The sequence below is a fragment of the Schistocerca cancellata genome, chromosome 4 (assembly GCF_023864275.1).
Source record: "Schistocerca cancellata isolate TAMUIC-IGC-003103 chromosome 4, iqSchCanc2.1, whole genome shotgun sequence".
Classification (NCBI taxonomy): Eukaryota; Metazoa; Arthropoda; class Insecta; order Orthoptera; family Acrididae; genus Schistocerca; species Schistocerca cancellata.
Window position 1 is genome coordinate 618,833,979 of NC_064629.1, and position 25,700 is coordinate 618,859,678.

General features: G+C 41.8%; 1 protein-coding gene across 1 annotated transcript in view; it reads right to left on the reverse strand.

Moving 5' to 3' along the window:
* The window catches only part of LOC126184351 (ly6/PLAUR domain-containing protein 6B-like), a 396,952-nt gene that overhangs the window by 15,406 nt on the left and 355,846 nt on the right, over positions 1-25,700 (reverse strand). Inside the window, exon 4 of the mRNA XM_049926730.1 lies at positions 18,441-18,571. Coding sequence (XP_049782687.1) covers positions 18,441-18,571 — 131 coding nt within the window. The remainder of the gene's footprint in view (positions 1-18,440; positions 18,572-25,700) is intronic.

The following is a 25,700-nucleotide window of genomic DNA, read 5'->3' on the forward strand; positions in this document are numbered from 1 at the left end:
GGTCATCAGTCCCCTAGAACTTAGAACTAATTAAACCTAACTAACCTAAGGACATCACACACATCCATGTCCAAGGCAGGATTCGAACCTGCGACCGTAGCGGTCGCTCGGTTACAGACTGTGGCGCCTAGAACCGCACGGCCACTCCGGCCGGCAAATGAGACAACAACTTTTAAATATATCACAGAGGGAAAGAAAGGAATACAGTTTAAAGTTTTCCCCAAGTTTCCACTGCGTAACGGCAGAAGATGAGGTTTTGAACTGCAAGATGAAGTTAAAACCCTAGTATGGCATCATTACGATGTTTGACTGACATTGGTATAGGACAAGCCTTTGACAAACGTTGACCTGTGAATAACGTTGTTTACTTTGGTTCTTCTCGTTGACAAGTGCAGTTTAGGCTGTACATTAGATCATCTGTTGAGCCCACATGTGTTTTGCAATGTTATTGAACTAATTTTTATGTATTTAGACGAATTTAATGCTGCTACAGAGACTGAACTACGCTCATCTACTAATCTATGATTTCTTTCAGCATCGCCAATAAGGCAGCGTAATAAGTTATTTAGATACAGAAATATTTAATTTGAATGTCCATTTTGCTTGCAAAGGGCCATACAGCAGTCGGACTTTGGTCATTAACAAGTGCAGCTTAAGCTGTAAATTTTTTCAATAGTGCCAATATGCAAGCTTTAATCTTGCAGAGTACTAGAATGTGCATTTTGTGATGGAAGTCTTCCATAGTTAAAAAAATAATAAAATTTTGCTGCAGACTTTTAATTTTCGTTTTGGATTAGAGACCTGTAATTATACTTGTGTGTGTGTGTGTGTGTGTGTGTGTGTGTGTGTGTGTATGTGTGCGCGTTTGGTGTAGTTCGGTGACAGGAGGAACAGGACTTCTGCTCAGTTGAGTACAAGGCTATAAATACAAAATCAAATAGAGGTAATGCAGGAAGAGATCTAATAATGAATTAGAAAATATGATTTCAGTTAAGCTACTATGAACAGCATAGAGACTGCATTACTGTAGCCAAGGTAAATCTGAAGCCAACACCCAACTCAGTACTACAAGTTTATATGACAACTACATCTGCAGATGATGAAAAGAGGGAAAGATTGCATAATGAGATAAAACAAATTGTTCAGATAACTGAGGAAGAAGAAAATTTAATTGCGACTGGGGGCTGGTACTCGATAGCAAAGAATGGAAGAGAAGGAAAAGTAGGAGGATATGGACTGGGGGAAAGACTTGGAAGAGGAGGCCATCTAGTAGAATTTTGCACACAGAATAATTTAATCAATGCTAACACTTGATTTAAGAATCACGAAAGAAGGTTGTATATATGGAAAAGACCTGGAGACTTGGAAGGTTTCAAATTGATTATCTAATGGTAGGACAGAGATTTTATAAGGAGATTTTAACCTGTAAAATATTTCCAGTGGTTGATGTGGACCCGAACCACACTTAATTAGTTATGAACTGTAGATTGAATCTGAAGAAACTGTAAAAAAGTAGGAAATCAAGGAGATGGGACCTGGGTAAATTGAAAGAAGCAGAGGCTGTTGAAAGTTTCATAGAGAGCATTAGGCAGAGATCGCCTAAAACATGGGAAATGAGTACAGTAGAAGACGAATGGATAGCTTTCAGAAATGAAATAGTGAACACATTTGAGGATCAAATAGCTAAAAAGAGAAGATATAGTAGAAATCTTTCAAATAGGTAAAAAGAGAAGATCTAGCAGAAAATTTGGGTATCACAGGAGATCTTGAATTTCACTGATGAAAGGAGAAAATAAAAAAGGCAGCAAATGAAGCAGCCAGTTAGGAATATGGATGTCCAAAGAATGAGATTGACAGAAGGTGTAAAACAGCTAAGGAGGAATTTGTGGAGGACAAATGCAAGGCTATAGAAGCGTATATAACTAGGGAAAACATAGGTACCACTTATAAGAAAATTATAGAGGCGTTTGAAGATAAGAGGCAGCTCTGTGAAAATCAAGAGCTCAAATGGAAAAACAGTGCTAAGCAAAGAAATGAAAACTCAATGTTGGGAGGAGTATACAGATGGGCTAGCCCGGCCTGTTAGCCGTGCGGTCTAACGCACGGCTTTCCGGATAGGGAAGGAGCGCCTGGTCCCCGGCACGAATCCGCCCGGCGGACTTGGGTCGAGGTCCGGTGAGCCGGCCAGTCTGTGGATGGTTTTTAGGCCGTTTTCCATCTGCCTCGGCGAATGCGGGCTGGTTCCCCATATTCCGCCTCAGCTATACTATGTCAGCGATTGTTGCGCAAACAAGTTCTCCACGCACGCGTACACCACCATTACTCTACCACGCAAACATAGGGGCTATACTCATCTGGTGTGAGACGTTCCCTGCGGGAGTGGATCCGCCGGGGGCCGAACCGCACAATAACCCTGAAAGAGTGGTCAGATCTGGGGCGGCGGAGGGGTGAAGTGGACTGCGGTATTCGTCATGCGGTTGTGGACCACTGCGGCTGCGGCAGGGACGGAGACTCTCCGTCGTTTCTAGGTCCCCGGTTAACATCCAATACAATACAGATGGGCTGCGCAAGAGAAATGAACCTGAAGGCAATATTATAGAAAGGGAAAAGGACGTACTGAAGAAATTTAGAATTTCCATTAAGTTCTTAGTATCCTGTTTTACTAGCAGTAGTGTGTCAACTACGGATCTCTTATACAATTCTATTTTCTTTAGGCAGGATTCTTGGCTGTTAAACAATTTTTGTTCCAAATGATTTATGTATATGTCAGCTGTAGTACCAGATATACATGATATCACAGCTAGACCATCTCTCTGCTTGTAAGTGTTACACTAAATGTGAGAACGTAAATGTAGGTGAAGGAGTTCCGTCAATACAACAATGTCTCTGTACGCAAGTTCCTTATGTTTCATAAGGTTATTTTGGATTACTGCACCAGTTTCTTGTGTAGGTATGTTTGAATAAAGGCTGAAAATGTCCAGAACAGAGCAAAACAGGTTATTTTGTGGCATTTAGTTCATCAGGTATTTTATGGAATATGTTGTTCCATATGTCTAATTTTGCGTCAGTATTTTATTCCATTTCTGTGACAGTTTGTATGTTGGGCTATTTGCAGAGTTGACTGCTGGTATTACTGGATTTTCATCTTTGTGTCCATTAAACTGTGCCTTGAAACATGGTACCTTTGTATCCATTCACGCAACATATTTATTTTTAGTTACGGTCAAGAGGAAATGTGTCTTCTTTAACTGCTCCTTAATTTTACTTTCATATTTTCTTTTGGGTCTTTTTTATGGCTGAATATTAGTAATATCAAAGGATGAATGTGTTCTGTCTATATACTCACTTGCTTTCATTACAACTAGTATATTGCGTCTACCTGCCTTTGTAACTATGGACTGATAGCTCTTCGGATGATAACGACGGTCAGTCAAAAGGAATGTCTTCTATTTTCTCTCCTTAGATAATGTTCGTTGGGTGAAAAATTTGAGTTTGGCGCTATTCTGCAATGCTGCTTCTCCAATACACTGCAGCAGTAACTTTCTATGCCAAAAGATGTCAGTACTGCATTCGCTTGGAAAATCATTGACACCGATGCTCGTATTAGACAGCATAGTACTGCATTCGCTTGGAAAATGATTGACACCGATGCTCATATTAGACAGCATTCTGTGATAGAATTTTTGAATGCAGAAGTTGAAATGCCCATTTACATTCATGAAAGACTGAAAAATGTGTACAGTGTTACAACACTGGATATCAGCACTGTTAGACGATGGGTTTGTTGCTATAACGAAACTGAAGGGCAAAAATCGTTGCGTGAGGGAACACGGAGCAGCAGGCCTGTGACTGCAGTAACTCCGCACATCATTCAGCGAATCGATGACACCATTCGTGGTGACCGCCGGGTGACTGCAGAGTATTTGTGTCGCATAACCTTCCTCAGTTAAGGCATTTTGTATGACAGTGTGAAACCACACTCCAGTCTTCACACAACTGAAGAGAATATGAAAACTGGATAGGAAGTCTTGCCTCATCCCCCATATAGCCGTGACCTGATACCATCAGACTTCCATCTGTTCGGGCTGCTATAAGGAGATCATCGTGGGACTGACGTGGAAGAAGAGGAGGCTGTGAAAATGTCCATGAGTCAGTGGCTTCGGAAGCAGGACCCAAGTGAAATACAAAACTGTGGAGATGGACGGAGATTACATTGAAAAGTCATTAATTAATCGTCAATGCTAAGGTTTTCAACCAATGTAGTTGCATCTCAGATGATTGACATATATAAAAAAAGGGGGCATTACTTTCGACTGACACTGATATTTACGGATTTTAAGGTTTTTGTATCATTTATTGTATATTCAGAGAAGTTTAGAGATAAATATAGAATAAATGAGCCAGAGGAAACGTTGTAACAGCATAAATGGAAATGTAAAGTATTGTTGACGGTTTGAATATAAATCTGCTTATTTATTAAGTTGTCACAAAGAAAGGATCGGAATTTGAAACCAACAGGAAAATTCATACATGGAAGGACTCAACGCTGTCCAGTAAAACTATTAGATACTTAGTAACAAAGCGTGGCGGACACAAACAAAATCAGATATCATTATGAACAGCTACGCAAGATACATTAAACCAATCTTAAAACAAAACTGCTCTGCAGTTCCATTTCATTGTAAATACTGAAGATACTGCAGTCTAGGTTGATATATTGTTTTTTGACTTGTGCAGCTCTTTCTACACACATCACACCATCACCTATTTAGTAAAATAGGTGTTTATGAAATACACGAATACGTACAGGTGCACTGAAGTACCTTTACCAGCTGCAAAACTGGAAAAACGTTGCAGGCTGTCAAGGGCCGGGAAGTGCAAGAATCATGTGGCGTCCCGTAACAGGCACAGCTACATCTATAAGTATAATCTACGAATCACTAAAGTCGAGGGCAGGGTGCAATTTTTATTGGGTCATATATTAAGACTTCGCCCCATTCTAATCAAGGATGGAGTGTGGACTGCTTGTACGTCGCTATGTGAGCTTTTGTTTGTCTAATTTTATGCACGTCATCTTTAAGGCATACATGTGTAAAGAGCTGAAGATATTCATGGTTGCTGCTTTGGAAAACCGCTCTTGCGGTTTAATAAGTAGCCTCTAGTGACATGCATGGTGTCAGACTATCCCAATTAAGATTTTTCCATATTTTTTTCATTGTGTCGCCAGTCAGACAACACTTTGACTATTCTGACTGTCGTTCACTGTATACGTTAGTTAGCTTTCTCCAGTTAATCTTATCTAATATGGATCCCATCATCTTGAGTATGGGTCCTATATGTGCTTCACATGTAGTCTCTTTTACAGACAAATTGCAGTTTCCCCATCTTTCACTAACAGAGCCTATGTGTTCGTTCTTTTGTGTCGTGTCCTGGTACAAATTAGGCAGATCACTGCCATCAAACAAGTAACATATGGATGCCAAGGCCAATGCTAAGTCGATGGCCGAAACAGTGGAGAGAGAACTCTACCACTGCAATCAATGTGAGCTCTAGTCAGTATAGATGAAAAATTCAATTACGATTCCAAAATAAAATTGCAGATACAGGATATTCGAATATCAGCGTGAAACAAGCCTCGATGACGAGGTACGAGCTGCCAATCAAGTCTTTTATTTTATTTATTTAAGAGTTATTTACTTTCCCATGTGAGAGGGGGGCTGATAGCCGCCATGTTGCCACTATTTAGCAAGTGATTCTTAAAAACTGTTCCGATTAAAATATCGATGATGATGATGTTTATGAAAAGATGGTGGTGAAGTGATGTACATGTAAAATCATAGTGAGGATGATATGTTGTGGGCTACTAGAAACTGTGAGCGTGGATAGGAAAGAGCAAGGTATTGGGAAGGAGTTTCGATGGAAAAGGGTGAGGGATGTGTTTGTGGGAAGGAAATTACGGTTGGGATCGAGGTGTTAGGACAGATGTCGGATGACAGCTGGGTAAGGAAAGGATGTGTCGGAGTCTTCGTTTTGGATGGGATGGGTAGGGTATATTATGGTTGGAAGGAAGGCTAGTTCACAGTCTGAGAGAGTAAGACGATTGAAAATGCGTTGGGAAAGGATGTGGAGGGCATAGAGATGAAGAGAACGTGGATCATGTTGAGAGAGGCGTCCGAGCAAGCCAGCATTCACATGGATGGGGGAGACTATAGGACATTCAGATTCAAGTTTACAGGGCATGTAGGAGACGCGTTGGCGTCCTAAGTGTTGAAGAAGATGTGGAAATTTTATTAACTGATGAAGGAGATGTGAGGGGGAAAAAACAAGGCGGAGTGTATGGCACTCTAGGATTTGGAGTGTGTGACAGTGTTTTCGAGGGGCAGAAGTCCGTGACACATAGAATTAGGTAAGGGCGGAAGGAATGAGTGTCCTGTATGTATGGAGAATAGTGGGAAGATTTAGTCTCCATGTTCGGCATGTGAGTGATTTCGGTAGTTAAAGTCCATTGAGGACTTTCTTATGGATGATTAGTAGATGGAAATACGAAGTTAGTTTCCGATTGAGAGTTGGTCTGAGATATTTCAGTTTTTTAATTTTGGAGAGTGGATGGATTTGGGTTGTGAGGTAAAGATATCTGGGATGGAAAGCTCAGGTGGTTTTTACTATGAGTATTACCTGGATTTTTGTGGGGTTGATGGAGAGGTACTACTGATTACACCAGGAGATGAAACTGTTAAAGCGAAGCTGAAGGGATCGTTGGGACGATGGATGCCGAGCAAGACGGTCCCATCAGCGTTCTGAAGCAGGTACACTGGAGAGGCTGGTTTTGGAACGTCGGCTGTGTATAGGAGACAAAGGAGCGGTGGTAGGATGGATCCTTGGGATGCTCATGCAGCTGAATGGGAAATACGAGTTGTTCTGTTGTTTGCTGTTACTTAAGATGGTCGGTTAGTGAGAAAGCAGGCAGTTAGGAGGATCTAATTGATTGGTAGTGCATACCACTGGAGTCTGAAGAGGAGACCAGAGTGCTATACTTGGTCGTATGTTTCCGCAGTGTCTAGGGATAAAGGAAGTATTGTTGTATCCCGGCGTCGGTTTGCATTTAAAAAGTTTCAGACGTGTCTCTGCAACCCTAGATACAGGCATCTCACTCGATAGTGTTGCAGATGCGATCAATAGGATTGAGGGCATGTGACTTACAGACCGCAGAACCACTACCACGATCTAGATGGTTTGGATGGACGTAAGTTGATTTTGCTCATGTTGCCATGGAGGGGTTGGTTGTGTGGAGGAGTGAATAGTGTGGAGCAGAAGTGTGACCTGGTAGGATGTGCAAGGCTCTCGAATACTTCCTGGAGTTTGTTGATAGTGCTGTATTGAGTTTTGTGGATATTTGTCACCAGTCCCGGCATACCTTTGCATTTAACAACTTTTGGACGCGTCGCTGTAATATTAGATCTAGGGATATCGCTCCATAGCGTCACAAATGTCATCTCTTATAGTTACCAGTGTCGTATTAGTGTGTCCCAGTCGTGGGTGTAGAGGAAAGAACAATAGGGTCATCGGGATTTACTCTGTAGTTCTAGAGCTTGTGGGGAAGGGGCGTTCGATTTCGATAGATAGGACAAGTGATTACGTATGTAGTGATGTCTTCAGACAAGGTTTGCTATAGGAAGGAAGCAATGGTCGGTGTTATCCTCTGAACTCTGAAGTATAACAGGTGACTTCCGATTCGAGTGTAGATATACTCCCGGTAGGCATTCCAGTTGACATGATTGTAATCTTAGATCATTTTGAGTGGGATATGGTGGGGTACTGATCCAGTCGCCGGGACGTGTATTTATTTCCTGTAGCCGAACAACAGCAATACCCATGTGGTGTATTTTCCGCCGTAACAAGGGGAACTGTCTGTTACAGAGATTCTACGGCTGACACTCTCTGATTGGTTCCCATTTCTCTGGATTGAGAGATGTTAGACGATCCACTTCGTATCCCTACACGGAATTATTCCTAAATATTTACATGACATTACTAACTCTAACTGTGACTCATTAATTCTGTAGTCAAAGTTTCGTGAACAATTTTGCATTTCTAACATGACGAGATAGTTGACAATCTTTGGACCAGGTTAATACTTTGTCGAGATCTGACAGGATATTACCAGAGTTTTTACTGGATAAAATTTCCTCATCGCTAACGGTATTGTCTACGAAATACGTGAAGCAGTAACTATAACTATCTGCTAAGTGATTAATGTTTAGCACGAACACAAACGATAATGTCATACGCCACTTAATAAACCCATACACTTCTCCACTATTTATAGATGATTCTCCACTTAGGATCACGTGCTGTGTCCTGACTGTTTCGATCCAATGTCAAATCTTGTTAGCTGCGCGGAGTGGCCGCGTGGTTGGAGGCGCCATGTCACTAATCGTGCGGCCCCTCCCGCCGGAGGTTCGAGTCCTCCCTCGGACATGGGTGTGAGTGTTGTCCTTAGCGTTAAGTTAGTTTAAGTAGTGTGTGAGTCTAGCGGATTTCTTTCAGTAGTCATGTGGGTGACTTCAGTTTTCATTATTTAGAGTCAATTGCCACTTTTCGCATCATACATGTATGTTGTATAAATCGCTTTTCAATTGCTTTTGATTACCTGATGACTTTGCAAGACGGTAAATGACAGCATCATGTAGATCGGGAACAGCCAGATACTACTTCTGTTTTACCCGATGACTTTCCGTCAGTTACTATACACTGTGACCTTTCTGACAGGAAATCACGAATCCAGTCGCACAACTGAGGCGATGCTACTTAGGTACGTAATTTGATTAGAAGTCGCTTATGATGAACAGTGTTAAAAGCATACAGGAAATCTAAAAGTACCAGATCAATTTGATGTCTCCTGCCGATATCATTCACTACTTCCTGAGAATAAAGAGCTAGTTGTGTCTCACAAGAACGATATTTTCTGAATCCGTGCTGACTATTTGTCAATAAATCGTTTCCTTCGAGGTAATTCATGATGTTCGAACACATTATATATTCCAAAATCATACTGAAAACTGACGTTAGTGGTATTGGTCTGCAATTAGACTGATTATTCCTATTTATTTTCTTATTTATTGATGTGACTTGCGCAACTTTTCTGTCTTTAGGTACGGAATTTTCGATGAGCGACCGGTTTATATAATTGTCAAGTATGGAGCTATTGTATCAGCATACTCTGAAAGGAACCTTCTTGTAGACAGGTGTGACGTGTGCATTCTTCCAATCACTGGCCACAGTTTTTGTTCGAGAGACTTTCAGTGTGTCATGGCGGGTAGAGGGTATAATTCAGCTACAAATTCTATATAGGAATTTACAAGCATTTCATCGTACCCTGGAACACTGTCCAATTTTCGTTCGTTCGTTAAATAAGCGTACCAAAATGATGTTCTCTGCTGTAAACAATATCTACAAAGACTACTGCTTATATGGTAGAGAAGGTGGACCTCAATCATGGACAGGTGGCAAACCATGAAAATATATATTAAATTTAAAATTAAGAAAATAGGTAAAATTTGTTCACATGTACATACTTTCGACGTAGAAATCTGAGTATTATTCATTAATTAATGAAATTATAAGTCATGTGCAACCTAAGAAGCACGTGGACAAGAAATAGCCGTATATATATATAACCACAAAGGAAAACTTTAATTCGGAAATCCGCAGACATAGTGAACAGGTGCTAAGGGCGTAAACATTTACTGCAGATCTAAAATCACAAGGCTTAATTCTTCCTACTGGCCCGTGTGGCTGAACACAGGCACCAACTTTCAAGTTCCCACAAATCGCTAGAAACAACAAGTTTAATACCGTATTAAGCGCCAACATTTCCTTTGAATTTATCTGATACATTGTCGGTGAATTTACTCTTTGTACTACCACCGTATGTGGTGGCAATTTATTCTGCTTACAATGTGCTATACACAGATAAAAAATTTTCAAATGTGTGTGAAGTTCTAAGGGACCAAACTGCTGAGGTCATCTATCCCTAGACTTACACACTACTTAAACTAACCTAGTCTAACTTATGCTAAGAATAACACACACATCCTTGCCCGGGGGAGGACTCGAACCTCCGGCGGGAGGGGCCGCGCAGTCCGTGGCATCGTGCCTCGAACCACGCGGCCACTCCGCGCGGCCTATCCAAAAAAATCGCAAGTATTCGTGCATACGTAAAATTACTCCCGAAAGTTTATATGGGTGCAGGGCAAACACAGGCAGATAGAGCTAGCAACAATCGGTATTGTATTTGTAAATTGTCGTACCTGCGTTGGGAAAGAACCAGATCTCCAAGCACTAATAGATGGCACTGAAGCTCAAATAGTTATAGGTATCGAAAGTTGGCTAAAGCGGAAACAAGTTGAGCCGAAATTTTACATGAGACCAAACAGTGTTCAGAAAGAAGAGATTAAACACTGTTAGTGGTGAAGTGTTTATTGCTATCAGAAGTAGTTTGCCTTCAAGTGAAATTGAAGTAGATCGTTTCTGCGGGTTAGTATGGGTGAAGGTTATACTTGACAACCAGAATAAATTTGTGATTGGTTCGTTTTACCCACCCCCTGGCTCAGGTGATGCAATTACTGAACAGTTCAAAGAAAACTTAAGTCTCACTTCAAATAGATATCCCACTCATACAATTGGAGTTGGTGGTGACTTCAATCTACTCTCGATAAGTTGCCAAAAATACATGTTGAAAGCCAATGGTAGGTATAAAACGTCGTCCGAAAATGTACTGAATGCTTTGTCAGAAAATTATTTCGGACCATTAGTTCAGAGCCCACTCAAAGTGTTAATGGTTACGAAAACATACTTGAACTTTTAGAAACAAATAATCCTGAGCACATAGGGAGCATTATGACGGATTCAGGGATTAGTGACCACGAGACCGTTAAAGCGAGACTGAACGCCGTAACATTCAAACCCACCAAAAATATATGCAAAGTAGACGTTGAAAAAGTGTGAGGAACCCTTGATGCTGATGCCATACATTAATGATTTGGCAGACAATATTAATAGGAATCTCAGACATTTTGCAGATGACGCAGTTGTGTATAATGAAGTACTGCCTGTAGGATGTTGTATGTATACACAATACCTCATATATTATATGGGATGAGTCAGGAGGAAAGGTACATACTTTGAGGAGTGACAGTGATTCTGAACAAAATATTTCATATGGACATATGCCCTATTCCGAATGTTTTCAGAGATAAAATACATTTAATACCACTTTTGTAGGTTTTTCTTGAATAACTCGAAAATCGTACCCTCCAGCGAAGAAGTCGCAGTACAAAATTAAACTATATTAAATTTCCTACAAAAGAGGTCCTATTCATTTTTTGCTCTAGAATTAGTGGTTTGTGCGAAGAGAGCGAGAGAATGTTGAAAAACTCGCTCGATGGGCATGCACTGTAGCTTACGTAGTTTTTGTAGGCCAATTTGAGGTAGTTTCACGACTTGATAGACCACAAGTGTCTCGTATGAAACTGTTCGTCTCAACTTGCTACCTGAATATGCTACCTCAAATAGGACTACAAAAACTACGTAAGCTACAGCGCATGCTCGTTGAGCGAGTTTTTCAACATTCTTGCGCTCTCTTCGCACAAACCATTAGCTCTAGAGAAAGAAATGAATAGGATCTATTTTGTAGGAAATTTAATATAGTTTAACTTTGTACTGCGACACGTTTTCGCTGGAGGGTGCGGTTTTCGAGTTATTCAAGAAAAACGTACAAAAGTGATATTAAATGTATTCTATCTCGGAAACCATTCGGGCTCTTGAAACAAACACTAAAGAAAATTGCAATATTCTTAAAAGATGCTTTGATTAACTCCTCAACTTTGAGAAGCCCAAATAAAAATTACACTTGACGAAAACACTACCAAACCGAGACTCGAAGCCACCTACAATCACAGAGGTAGAGGAGGTTATAAAACAACTAAAGAACAACAGAGCCCCAGGGGAAGATGGCATTATCGCCGAGATCTGGAAACTCACAGACCAAAATATTGCAAAGAAAATTCATCAAATTCTCTTGGAAATATGGAGTACAGAGAAAATTCCACGGGAATGAAAATGCTGACTGATTCACGCACTCCACAAAAATGGAGACAGGGCAAACCCTAATAATTACAGAGGGATCTCATTATTACCGGTCACATACAGAATTCTGTCCAAGGTGTTACTAAACAGATTGGTACCACAAGTGGATACAAGGATAGACGAACACCAGGCAGAGTTCAGAAAGGGAAGATCCTGTATTAAACGAATTTAGAACCTACGAACACTTTTGTAGCTCAGACAGGCGAACATCACTTTAGTTACATTTGTGGAATTTAAGAGGGCCTGTGACTCCATTGACAGGCACACGCTCTTTGACACACTAGAATAATATGAAATAGACAGAAATACTAGGGCACCGATAGAACAGACGCTCACAGACACCACCAAAATAAAATTCATGGGAGAAATCTCAGAGCTATTTGAGATACATACAGAGGTCAGACAAGGAGATGGTCTCTCACCACTTCTATTCAACATAACCCTGGACAAAATTATCAAGCATTGGGAATAAAAAGTAAAAGGAATTCAGTTAGGAAGAACACGTGCAAACAAGACAATCATAAAATGCCTTGCATTTGCAGATGACTTGGCAATACTCAGCAACAACAGAGAAGAAGCGCAAGAAGCCCTGGAATATCTACACAAAGTCTCTGCTATAATGGGGTTACAGATAACATACGAGAAATTACAATATATGGATAGAAAGAACAACAATACACATGTCATGCAGAGAAAATACGGAAAAATTCAAGTATATTCGAGGATACATACAAATAGGAGCATCAAATAGGCGCTACAATACAGTTGTACTACCAGAAGCCCTCTATGCATCAGAAACGACCATAATCGCGGCATCAGGCATTAAGAGACGGAAATGATACAACGTAAAATCCTTCGAAAAATTTTTGGAACAGTACACAGAGATTCTATACGGATGAAGAGGCCAGCCAAAGAACTATGTGAACATACAGACAGACTCACAGACATAATCAAAAAACTTCGATTAACAATCTTTGGTCACATACACATACACCACACTTACAAAGAGGATTTTTGATGGAGTCAACAGCTCAATCAAAAAAACCAACTGATTTCATGAAATAGAAGAAGACCAAGAACAAGCAAGAATCAATAAAGGAGTGATAGATGAAAGAGACCAATGCAGAAACAAAATTACGATAACGAAGTCTGAAGTAAAAGAAAGGAAGAGACCAGGTAAAATATGGACGGAATAAAGGAAACACGAACACAATCAAAGAATGAAGAGGTTTTGGGAAGAGAAAAAGAAGAAGAAAACATGAAAGAAGGGGAATATTTAATAATCATGTAACATTCAAGTTCAATCACTGTCTTAAGGGCAAAAATGTATAATAATAATAATAATAATAATAATAATATATACCCTAAGACAGGATCGACCACGGCGTGCCGATGCACCGTCAGCACGAAGTGCGGGCCGCGAAGGCTCGAGGCTCGGCCTGTCTCGGCTTTGCTCGGTAATACAGTGCATCATTTAGTATTGCGGTGCAGCATTTTTCAGTCGGCATCAACATTCTTCATTTCGGCAGAATAATGGTCTCAACTATGTTTACCCATCGATATTTGTTCGCGGTATAAAGGAAGTTCAGAGGTGTAGTTGCTGCCTGTACAAAAAGAGGCACTCTACTGATCTATAATCTATAATCGCAAGCCTTTAATGCTGAATGGTAATGACAAAAGAGAAGTTTGAGAATTTTCAACATCTATTATGCAGTCGCATAAACGGTGGGTACCATAAACGACATTACAACACCATGCAGAAAGAATTTAAAGATTTAGTTGAGAACAAAAGAGCAAAATATTACATCGGTCGACAGACGGGATTCTTTGTTCTGCAGATCAAGAAGGACGTCGTGCTAAATTTGCAGAAGTGGAACAAGCGAAGAAATAGAAAATTTTCTGAAGCTGTACGCATTATTCCAGTATCAGCTGCAACAGTTTTCTATGGAACTGAAAGAAGAGTATGGAGACTTTATATACTATTGCGAAGTACGTTGATAAGTCAACGGCCATGCTAGGAATGACCCCTCGATTTAAAAACAACTGATGTTGAATTTATGAAAGAAAACGGAAATCACTGACGAAAATTAGAACATCCAATATGAAATACTACCTCGCATTTTGCGGACTTGACTGTACACGGCCACAGTGAGACACTGCAAGGTGAGAAACGACTAATTTCTGATTTCATGAGGATGCATTAAAAAAAAATCACGTTGCAGAATGGGGAAATTCTGACAAAAGCAGTATCCATTTCCCTAAGATCACCGTCGTCAAGTCGGCCGCGGTGGTCTAGCGGTTCTAGGCGCTCAGTCCGGAACCGCGGGACTGCTACGGTCGCAGGTTCGAATCCTGCCTCGGGCATGAATGTGTGTGATGTCCTTAGGTTAGTTAGGTTTAATTAGTTCTAAGTTCTAGGCGACTGATGACCTCAGAAGTTAAGTCGCATAGTGCTCAGAGCCATTTGAACCATTTTGAACCGTCGTCAAAGAAAACGCGAGTTCTGAAGAATTCCGTGCGACCTTGTAAGAATTAAAAGAATATTTTTCCAAACATTCTGAGGACATTATCCATTTCACATCTGTTTTCCAGCTGTTTTCGAGACAGTTTGCTGCTTCAGTTGAAGGCGCCCCTGTGCATGTGCAGATGTAACGGATTGATGTGGAATTTAATTCCTATTTAAAAGACCAATCCTTTTACATTAAAACTGTCCAACATATGTACGTTGTTTTCCTTGCGAAGAGTTTCCATGTCTGCGGAATGAGATCGCGAATGTAGAAAAATATTTCGATTAACATATGTATGTCAAAGGTTTTTTTTCAATTATGAAACTAAATAACTCACAATTAAGTGACAGAACGAGTGCGAAAATGTATGAAATTTTCTGTGTCCTTCCGTATACCGAGAGTCTGTACCAGATAAAAATTACATTGTGTGTTCAGAGCACCAAATACTGAAAATTTGTTTTGTTTGAGATCTATGTCGTTAAGAAATATGAGATATAAGGCCAAGTCATATACAAATCGACTGCATTGCCATTTAAATGCAGCCGATTTGCAATTCCTCCCCCTCCCCCTTCCCCTCCTCGCACCCAAAAAATGTTCAAATGTGTGTGAATTCCTAAGGGCCAAACTGCTGAGGTCATCGGTCCCTAGACTTACACACGACTTCTTCAACTAACTTATGCTAAGAGTAGTACTCGAACCTCCGTCGGGAGGGGCTACGCAGTCCGTGACATGGCGCCTCAAACCGCGCGGCCACACGGCGAGGCCCTCGCACTCAAGACAGTGTGGCGTGGTAGGGGGACAAGAGTGCAATCGTGTGAGAGAGCCTTTTACCCAGAGCCCAGCTCACGTGCCGAGTTCTTGGCCGTCCCTGTTCTAAGACAAATTATTAAGCTTTCAAAGTCATGCAAAGTTTGGTAATTCGCTTTACCCTCTCAGAACTGTAAAATTTTGCATCTCACAAAACGAGAAACTGTAATAGCCTAAGAATAAAATATTAGTGATTCACCGTTAGAATTAGTCCGAGCCGTAATTTGTGGGGATATAAAATGGAATGGAATGACCACATATGCTCAGTGATTGGTAAGGTGAGTGGTAGACTTCAGTTTATTGCTATGTAGTGAGTCTACTAAAAAAATTTCTTACAAAACATTCGTGTGACCTATCCTAGAATATTGCTGAAGTGTATGAGACTAATGATAGATATTAGAAACAAGGGCTACTGAACGTATACAAATAACGGCAGAGCGAATGATGACAGGTTTGTTTGACTCATGGGATTGTGTCACACTTTTTTCTTGAACTTGCATATACTTGTAGATAGATCTCAAATTTTGTCAATCCAACTTTGTTAGCTGGACTGTCATGGCGAAATCTCAATCCGTCTACCGTTATTTGAGACATACTAAACTGACATATTTGTATTGTACATGCAAAACATGTTCTAAGTTCTTACATAAAACAATTATCCGGAAAAGTGTTATTTTGTTTCATTTAAGAAGTGTGAATTTTTAACTCACACATAACATATAAAGTTTTGAATAGTTAATTTCGTGATTTTTCCAGGATTTATGGAAAACAGTGTACAATTTGATGAATGCATAAAACATGGACTGCTGAAGCAGACATAACGTGCTGCTACCTCTGATAATAGCCCATCATGATGTATGGAAATTAGTTCTGGTTCAGAATTACCGATTATTCATGAAACACAGTACGGGTTTATACGTCACAGAAAATACTAATACGGGCAATGGAAGGGTACAGGTGTGTCGGAATTCACTTGAGACCACAGATTCCTCTTTTCAGCGGGATACAGTTCAAGACAGTAGTGGTAGCATCCTCAAGTGTGAAATAATTACATGGGATGAAATTAGGCGAACGACAGCGCATGTAGCTAGCAAATCATATTGATTTTTCGTTCGTGTTTATGCTTTTGGACGTATAAAAACATACTTCTAGTTTATCGTAATTCCGGAGCAAACCACCGACATTTGCGTTCTTTTGAAAATTGTATTTGCGGAAAGCTCCAATCCCATTTTCATTGGATGGCTCAGCACTGGAACATACAAGAGTAATGGGACAGCGAAATGCTCAAATACAGACGGCGGTACTATCGCGTACACGAGATATAAAAGGGCAGAAGGGCAGTGCATTGGTGGAGATATCATTCTTACTCAAGTGATTCATATGAAAAGGTGTCCGACGTGATTGTGGCCTCACGACTTGAAGTGACAGACCTTCAATGCGGAATAGTAATTGGAGTTAGACGCATGGGACATTTCATTTCGGAAACCGTTAGGAAATTCAGTATTTTGAGGCTCACAGTGTCAAGAGTGTACCGATGATATAAAATTTTGGGTATTACCTCTCACCATGGACAACGCAGTGGTCGACGGCTTTCAGTTAACGACCGAGAGCAGCCGCATTTGCTTAAAGTTGTCAGTGCTAACAGCCAAGCAATAGCGCGTAAAATAATCGCAGAAGTCAATTCGGGACGTTCGAAGAACGTATTATTTAGGACAGTGCGGCGAAATTTGGTGTTAATGGTCTATGACAGCAGACGACCTACGAAAGTGCCTTTGCTAACAGGACGACATCGCCTGCAGCGTCTCTTCTGGGCTCGTAACCATATCGGGTAGACCCCAGACGACTGAAAAACCGTGGCCTGGTCAGATGAGTCCTGATTTCAGTTGGTAAGAGCTGACGGTAGAGTTTGAGTGTGGCGCAGACCCCACGAAGCCATGGACCCAAGGTGTCAGCAAGGGACTGTGCAAACTGGTGGTGGCTCCATAATGGTGTGGGGCCGTGTTTACAAGGGATGCACTGGATCCTCTGGTCCAACTGAACCGGTCATTGACCGAAAATCCTTATGTTCAGTTACTTGGAGACCATTTTCAGCCATTCATGGACTTAATGTTCCGAAACTACGATGGAATTTTTATGGATGACAATACTCCGTGTCACCCGACCACTATTGTTCGCGGTTTGTTTGAAGAACGTTATAGACAATTCAATGGAATGATTTGACTAGCCAGATAGCCCGATACGAATCCCATCGAATTTTTATGGTACATAATCGAGAGGCCAGTTCGTGCACAAAATCCTTCATCGTCAAAACTTTCGCAGCCGGCTGGAGTGGCCGAGCGGTTCTAGGTGCTACAGCCTGGAGCTGCGCGACCGCTACGGTCACAGGTTCGAATCCTGCCTCGGGCATGGATGTGTGTGATGTCCTTAGGTTAGTTAGGTTTAAGTAGTTCTAAGTTCTAGGGGACTGATGACCTCAGAAGTTAAGTCCCATAGTGCTCAGAGCCATTTGAACCATTTGCCAAAACTTTCGCAGTCATGGCATGTTGAGTCCATGCCACGTCGAGTTTCTGCACTACTCTGGGCAAAAGGTAGTGTATAGTACCTATTTCAGCTCTCCCGAATCACTTCACATTTATTGTTCACGTGTTCGTGCCTTGATACCTTCGTTTCTTAGTTTCGCTTTAGATGATACAGTCAACACCACTTAAAGGTGAACAAAAACATATGCAAACGAGGAGACTTATTACTAAACTAGGTATTAAGGTACCGCTGAATTTTTTTCATATATACAAGCATTCATTTATTCATAAGAGATCACCAAAATATCAACACTGTCTAAAGCCAAAAGGTTTTCTGTCAGGAGAGACATACTTCTCTTCTAAATAGCTTGGCCTCTGTGTTTGTAATCAGCTCTCTCAGGTAGTATTCAATCTTTTTGCTGCGTTATGAGAACAGAAATAATCGATTGCGTAGCCTTACCCTCTGCGCGTCGATCACGACACAGCCGACCCTCTGGGGCGTGCACTCGGTTCCGTTGGCGCACTTCTTGTTGACGACAACACTCTCTCCATGTGAATCCATTACGTGAAGTGTGTGGCAGAATTCGTCCCCTGGAACACAGATTTAGGCCATGCAGCAGTTCACATCTACGGACTGACGAACACACATGATGTTATATACTTCAATCTTCAACGGTTTGTAATGAATGCTATATGCAAATGATGTGCCACATGTCACGTAAACATTAACATGGTATTGACAGAAAATCTGGGTTCCTACATAGCTTGAATCATGGGATCCTGTGAAATTGCACATCAGCGTGCTATGAGAGGAGTGAGTTGGCGCAGTGGTGCTGGACCGAATCAAAAGAGAGTACGAGACCACCTAATGTTTATAGATCTGTGCAGAGATTGTGCCAACGGAAATCCCAGTTCCCAACAGTCATTCAGCCAGACTATGGCTGAGGGTGGAAAAATAGTGTATGTTCCAGTAATATAATGTAATGAAAAAAAAGCCGACGCCCACGCAGGAAAATGGGATGGAAAGCGGTAGGTGTGGGGTACAGCTACAGATAAACAAATGATCATAATTTCAGAAAAATTGGACGGTTTATTCAAGTGAATGAGCTTCACAAATTGAGCAAGTCAATAACACATTGCAGGCTGCACAAAATTTCTTGACCAGTAGGATAGTGCCCCTATGAATTTCTCGCCATTTATACCTCATACAGTTGCTCATGGGAAGAAGAGGAGGGTGGGAGTGGGAGGGATGAGAGAGGGAGGGGTGTTCTTGATTGGGAGATCTGGCAACAAGACAGACTACACCAGTACACAGTCAGTTTCACTATTATGAGATTGTTTTACAGACCATCTGTTACAGGAGTGTTACTTAATGAAAAGTTCATAGGAAACTTTCCTGATTATGATACTACAGGAGAAGATTTAAATTTGACAGCTATAGTCACGATACTGAAACATTTTGTGAATGTTTTCCGCTGAAAAATGCTTCGAGATGTTAGGGAATTGACTCGTAAGCGCAACTTTTAGGTCTTCCAATAACTGATAGACCCGAAGTTCTCGAATCAGTTAACATCTTCTTCTTCATGTGCCGTCTCCTCTAAGAAGGTTGGCTGTCATCATGGCAATTTCTGATCTTGATTTGGCTGATCTAAGGAGTTCTGACGTTGAGCAGTTGTACCAATTTTTTAAATTGTCAATCCAGGATGTCCGTCTTCTACCCCTCGTTCTCTTCCCACAAATTTTCCCTTCTAGTATTATTTGCAATATTTTGTAATTTACTCCCCTAATAACATGGCCTAAATATTGTAGCTTCCTTACTTTAATAGTTTTAATTAATTCTTTTTCCTTTCCCATTCTTCTTAGGACATCTTGATTAGTAATCCTCGACACCCAACTAATTCTAAGTATTCTTCTATATGCCCACATTTCAAAAGCTTCTAAACTGTTCATGTCCTTCTTTTTCAATGTCCACGCTTCCATTCCGTATAGTAATTTTGAGAATACATAGCATCTTAGCAACCTCATTTTTGTGTTTAAACAAATGTCTCTCGAACAGAATGCATTTTTCATCTTATTATATTATCAGTTAACATAGTGAAGAGTAAATGTTATCATAAAGCTGTTATTCCATCAATGGCTGCACTTGATACGCGGATTGTTAGCAAATGCATAAAAATAAGTTTTCTTAACAAAAGTGATGCAAAAAAACGTAGACTATATGAGTGGTCACCATCAATGTTCAGCTCTGGGAATTAATGTATAGCGCAAAAATGGATAAAATTCAAACGCGTTGTTCAATACGCTTTACGCTACTATGTACCGAGGAACATGACTAGGCATGGGAAATACTGACGGCGATTCAATAACCATGATAGAAAGCAAATAGAGCTTCATCAGTGATTTAAGCCTTGGTTATTAACAAAAGCTAAACGAAGTAGAAATGAGCATAAGGAGAGCAAATCGAGAACCGATCAATGAATCAAGTAAACTTTTGTTAACCGACCTGACCAAACCTCTCAAGAGGTTTTGGTTGTAAGTAAACTCAGTAAACGAGTGGAAATCATCTATTAGGTCGCTTAGTAACCACTGAGACAAGTGATTCTGGTTTAAAAAATCAAGTGAAATCGTTTAAGAGTGGAAAGGCATGGAGACGTGGTGAGATACTGATAAGAAATCCCAGAAATTATGTGAAATAATTTGCTCTTTTTGTAGCAGCACTTTATCGTAGGGCGCTGAAGCAACGAAGAGTACCAAGCGAATAGAAAAAACGCACAAGTAATTCTCGCATTGTGTTGTGGAATTTTGGATAATGTTTTATGGTAAAATATTATGATCCTTTTGTAGAACGAATAACTCCATTATAAAAAACAACTTTTAATTTAGCTCGCTATGTTCGTTTATTAAACCTAGAGATGTTCGAGGAACTCCTATGGCAGACGCTACAAGAAAGGCGCTGTGCGACACTGAAAGATTTACTGATAAAATTCCGAGAGTGTTATTTCCGAGAAAAGTCGGGCAACATATTAATTACTAACACACACGTCTGGCGGAATGGCTATGAGGAGAAAAATAGAGAAATCAGCGTTCACATGACCGCTTCCCATTCACCATTCGCAAATGGAACAGGATGGTGGGAAATGATAGTGTGCCAGATACACAATCCGGAGTATAGATGTAGATATTCATACATGTAATAAAATGATGAATGCATATACAGGATATTACAAAAATGTGTTGCACAAATTTCAGAACATATTCCTCATATGTACACTCCTGGAAATGGAAAAAAGAACACATTGACACCGGTGTGTCAGACCCACCATACTTGCTCCGGACACTGCGAGAGGGCTGTACAAGCAATGATCACACGCACGGCACAGCGGACACACCAGGAACCGCGGTGTTGGCCGTCGAATGGCGCTAGCTGCGCAGCATTTGTGCACCGCCACCGTCAGTGTCAGCCAGTTTGCCGTGGCATACGGAGCTCCATCGCAGTCTTTAACACTGGTAGCATGCTGCGACAGCGTGGACGTGAACCGTATGTGCAGTTGACGGACTTTGAGCGAGGGCGTATAGTGGACATGCGGGAGGCCGGGTGGACGTACCGCCGAATTGCTCACCACGTGGGGCGTGAGGTCTCCACAGTACATCGATGTTGTCGCCAGTGGTCGGCGGAAGGTGCACGTGCCCGTCGACCTGGGACCGGACCGCAGCGACGCACGGATGCACGCCAAGACCGTAGGATCCTACGCAGTGCCGTAGGGGACCGCACCGCCACTTCCCAGCAAATTAGGGACACTGTTGCTCCTGGGGTATCGGCGAGGACCATTCGCAACCGTCTCCATGAAGCTGGGCTACGGTCCACGGTCCCGCACACCGTTAGGCCGTCTTCCGCTCACGCCCCAACATCGTGCAGCCCGCCTCCAGTGGTGTCGCGACCGGCGTGAATGGAGGGACGAATGGAGACGTGTCGTCTTCAGCGATGAGAGTCGCTTCTGCCTTGGTGCCAATGATGGTCGTATGCGTGTTTGGCGCCGTGCAGGTGAGCGCCACAATCAGGACTGCATACGACCGAGGCACACAGGGCCAACACCCGGGATCATGGTGTGGGGAGCGATCTCCCAGGACTGCATACGACCGAGGCACACAGGGCCAACACCCGGCATCATGGTGTGGGGAGCGATCTCCTACACTGGCCGTACACCACTGGTGATCGTCGAGGGGACACTGAATAGTGCACGGTACATCCAAACCGTCATCGAAGCCATCGTTCTACCATTCCTAGACCGGCAAGGGAACTTGCTGTTCCAACAGGACAATGCACGTCCGCATGTATCCCGTGCCACCCAACGTGCTCTAGAAGGTGTAAGTCAACTACCCTGGCCAGCAAGATCTCCGGATCTGTCCCCCACTGAGCATGTTTGGGACTGGATGAAGCGTCGTCTCACGCGGTCTGCACGTCCAGCACGAACGCTGGTCCAACTGAGGCGCCAGGTGGAAATGGCATGGCAAGCCGTTCCACAGGACTACATCCAGCATCTCTACGATCGTCTCCATGGGAGAATAGCAGCCTGCATTGCTGCGAAAGGTGGATATACACTGTACTAGTGCCGACATTGTGCATGCTCTGTTGCCTGTGTCTATGTGCCTGTGGTTCTGTCAGTGTGATCATGTGATGTATCTGACCCCAGGAATGTGTCAATAAAGTTTCCCCTTCCTGGGACAATGAATTCACGGTGATCTTATTTCAATTTCCAGGAGTGTAGATGAAGAAACTACGTTAGGTAAACATGGGTGTGGAACCGCTTTGTTTCCATGTTACAACTCATTTTCTCCAACTCATCAATCATGGAAAACACACACGAACAGAACGCACTAGCATACCATATGCAACTCTTTCTCACAGGAGACGTTCAATATGCGGTCCATGGGCAATGACACATGCATAAACTCCCCATCATAGTGAATCTCGAATGGCTAATATATCCAGGGAGTATTGCGTGTGATTTCGCAGCCTTCCATAATACGAGCATGGGGACTCTGAACATCTTGTACTGGGGTTCCGTACACAAGAACTTTTAAATGTCCCCACAAATAAAATTCCAGTTGTTTAGGTGCGAGGAGCTCGGAGGCCAGGCAATCGGTCCATCTCTATCTATCCTTCTGTCACCGTATTTGTTATTTAGAAGCCAACGAAATGATAGTGAACATTAACACTAAAATGAGGGGGGACTCCATCGTGCATGAAATATGTGTTTTGTCGCACAGCTAAAGGTATATCTACTAACAGGTCAGGTGGTACATTCTCTACAAAATTAATTTGTCCATTGAGCCTGGGTGGAAGAAAGTGAAGCCCTAGCAGTCACCAACAATTCCGGCCGAACCATAGAAAGAAAATACTTGTTTATGACTTGCTTCAGCAATTGCGTGAGGACTGATCTCGCCCACATATTTACAATCTGATCTCGTTGAGCAATGAGTTGTAACATGGAAACAAAGCGTTTCCAGACCCATGTTCATATAATATACAACTTTGCTTCCGCCCTTTTTTCCCCAACATTTGACGTTTTAATGAAACAAATTGGTTACACATGTATCATTAAAAATATTTTCCATCGCTGGCCACTACTTTCTCCCATCTTTCGGGCAGTGTACGAATCGCCTGTCGAAAAATTATTCATTTTTTGAAGCGATCCACGAATCTATCCAATTTGTGACTTCTTCGTGAGTTCGAAAGTGTTGGTCAGCCAGGCCATGCGCCATTGATCTAAACAGGTGATAGTCAGAGGGAGCAATGTCTGGAGATACGGTGGGTGGGGTAGGACTTCCCATTTTAACGTTTCCAAGTACGTTTTGACCTCTTTTGCAACGTGGGGTCGACCGTTGTCGTGCTGCAAAATCATTTTATCGTGCCTCTTGCAGTATTGCGGCCGTTTATCTTTTAATGCTCTGCTCAAACGCATTAATTGCATTCGATAACGAGCACCTGTGGTTGTTACACTTGGTTTTAGCTCCTCATAGTACACGACGCCGAGCTGGCCCCACCAAATGCAGAGCATAATCTTGGAGCCGTGAATATTCGGTTTGGCCGTCGACGTGGAAGCATGGTCGGGGTATTCCCATAATTTTTTGCGTTTAGAGTTATCGTAATGAACCCATTTTTCGTGCCTGGTCACAGTGCGATGCATAAATCCCATCTGTTTTTGCCTCTGAAGCAACTGTTCACAAACACACAAACTCCGTTCAACGTCTCTTGGTTTCAGCTCACACGGGACCCAAGTTCCTTCTTTCTGAATCATGCCCATAGCCCTGAGAAGTTTTAAAAAGGCTTGCTGTGTCACTCCCACTAATCGTGCCAATTCTTCTTGAGTTTGACGCAAGTCTTCACTCAGCAATATCTTCAATTCTGCATCTTCGAAAACATTCTCTCTTCCACCACTATGCCGGTCCACGACGATAAAATCACCGTTCTTGAAGTTTTGAAACCACACACGACACGTTTGTAACGCCGGAAATGCATATCCTCCTATTTCCATCTATTGTACTATTATTTTTTTTCCTTGCTTTGTTACCTCAAGATATGACATTTCTGTCTCTTTTTATATTGTAATTGTTTTACTGTTTGTATATATATATTTATACGTTTATGTCGATGTATAATTGGTTTGTTTCGTAAATATTATTTGTATTTTTACGCTGGGTCTTGCCTAGGGAAGACTGCTATCGAACGATTACGTCGATAGGTCGTGTGAAGAATCAAAGTGTGTAGGATCTTTGGTAGTGTTAACTCTGCCGCGTGGAGCGCGGGCTGAGCAGAAGGAGTGTGGCGGGAGTAGCGAGTGGAGCAGGCGTGTTGTGTGACGCTCCCGCGAGTTGCCGCGCTTTCGGGGTTTGGCAGCATGTAATTGCGCTCGACTTGCGATGATAGTTTCTGACATGGTGTCGCGGACGGGAAACATTAACTAGCGCACATCAAGAGCCCGTTTCGTCTGGTGACCGTGTCGAGAAGAAGGCGCGCCAACATCCAGCTTCTGCAACAGCGACGGCCGACAATGAGTGACTGTCGCCACCTCCTCGATCGACGGCTTCAAACCTTCAATCAACCAACAAGGAAGACTGGACGCACGTAAAGTTCTAGAACTGTATGGCAGACCTCAGCATTTCAAACTGTACCATTTTAGTAACTATAATTACAGCAACTTAGCATGAACCTTTGTTGCTCATTGTCCCAGTTGCATTACCAAGCAGGGTCCCTTCCTTTTCCGGAATGAATCCGAGTGTCGTTGAAATTCAAACGCCAGCATCAATTTATTTCACTGCTTTAATTTCAAAGTTCAGTCATAGCTGGCTACAGTATTTAGATTGCACAAGCACAAATTAAGAGTGCGAGTTTTGTTACCGTATTTTAGTTACCTGTGACTGCAGCTCAGCTTGGTACGTACTAAATTTTTCTATTGTTAATTGTTCAGAATCATTTAATTCAAGTTCAAAGTTAAATCTCTTATTTCTAAATTGCGTAGATTCAAGTAGCTTTTGAAATGATTGTTGAGGTAGTCCAAGACTAACCGTGTTTTACTGAATTCCGATGTGCTTCAGAAAGAAAGCTCACTATTAACTTCAGTCACTGAATTAACTTTCGATTTTCCAGTTTTATTAATTCTTTTGCTAAATTAAGTCAGGGTGTAGCGAAATTTATTACTTCTGACAAACTTTCAGTTTT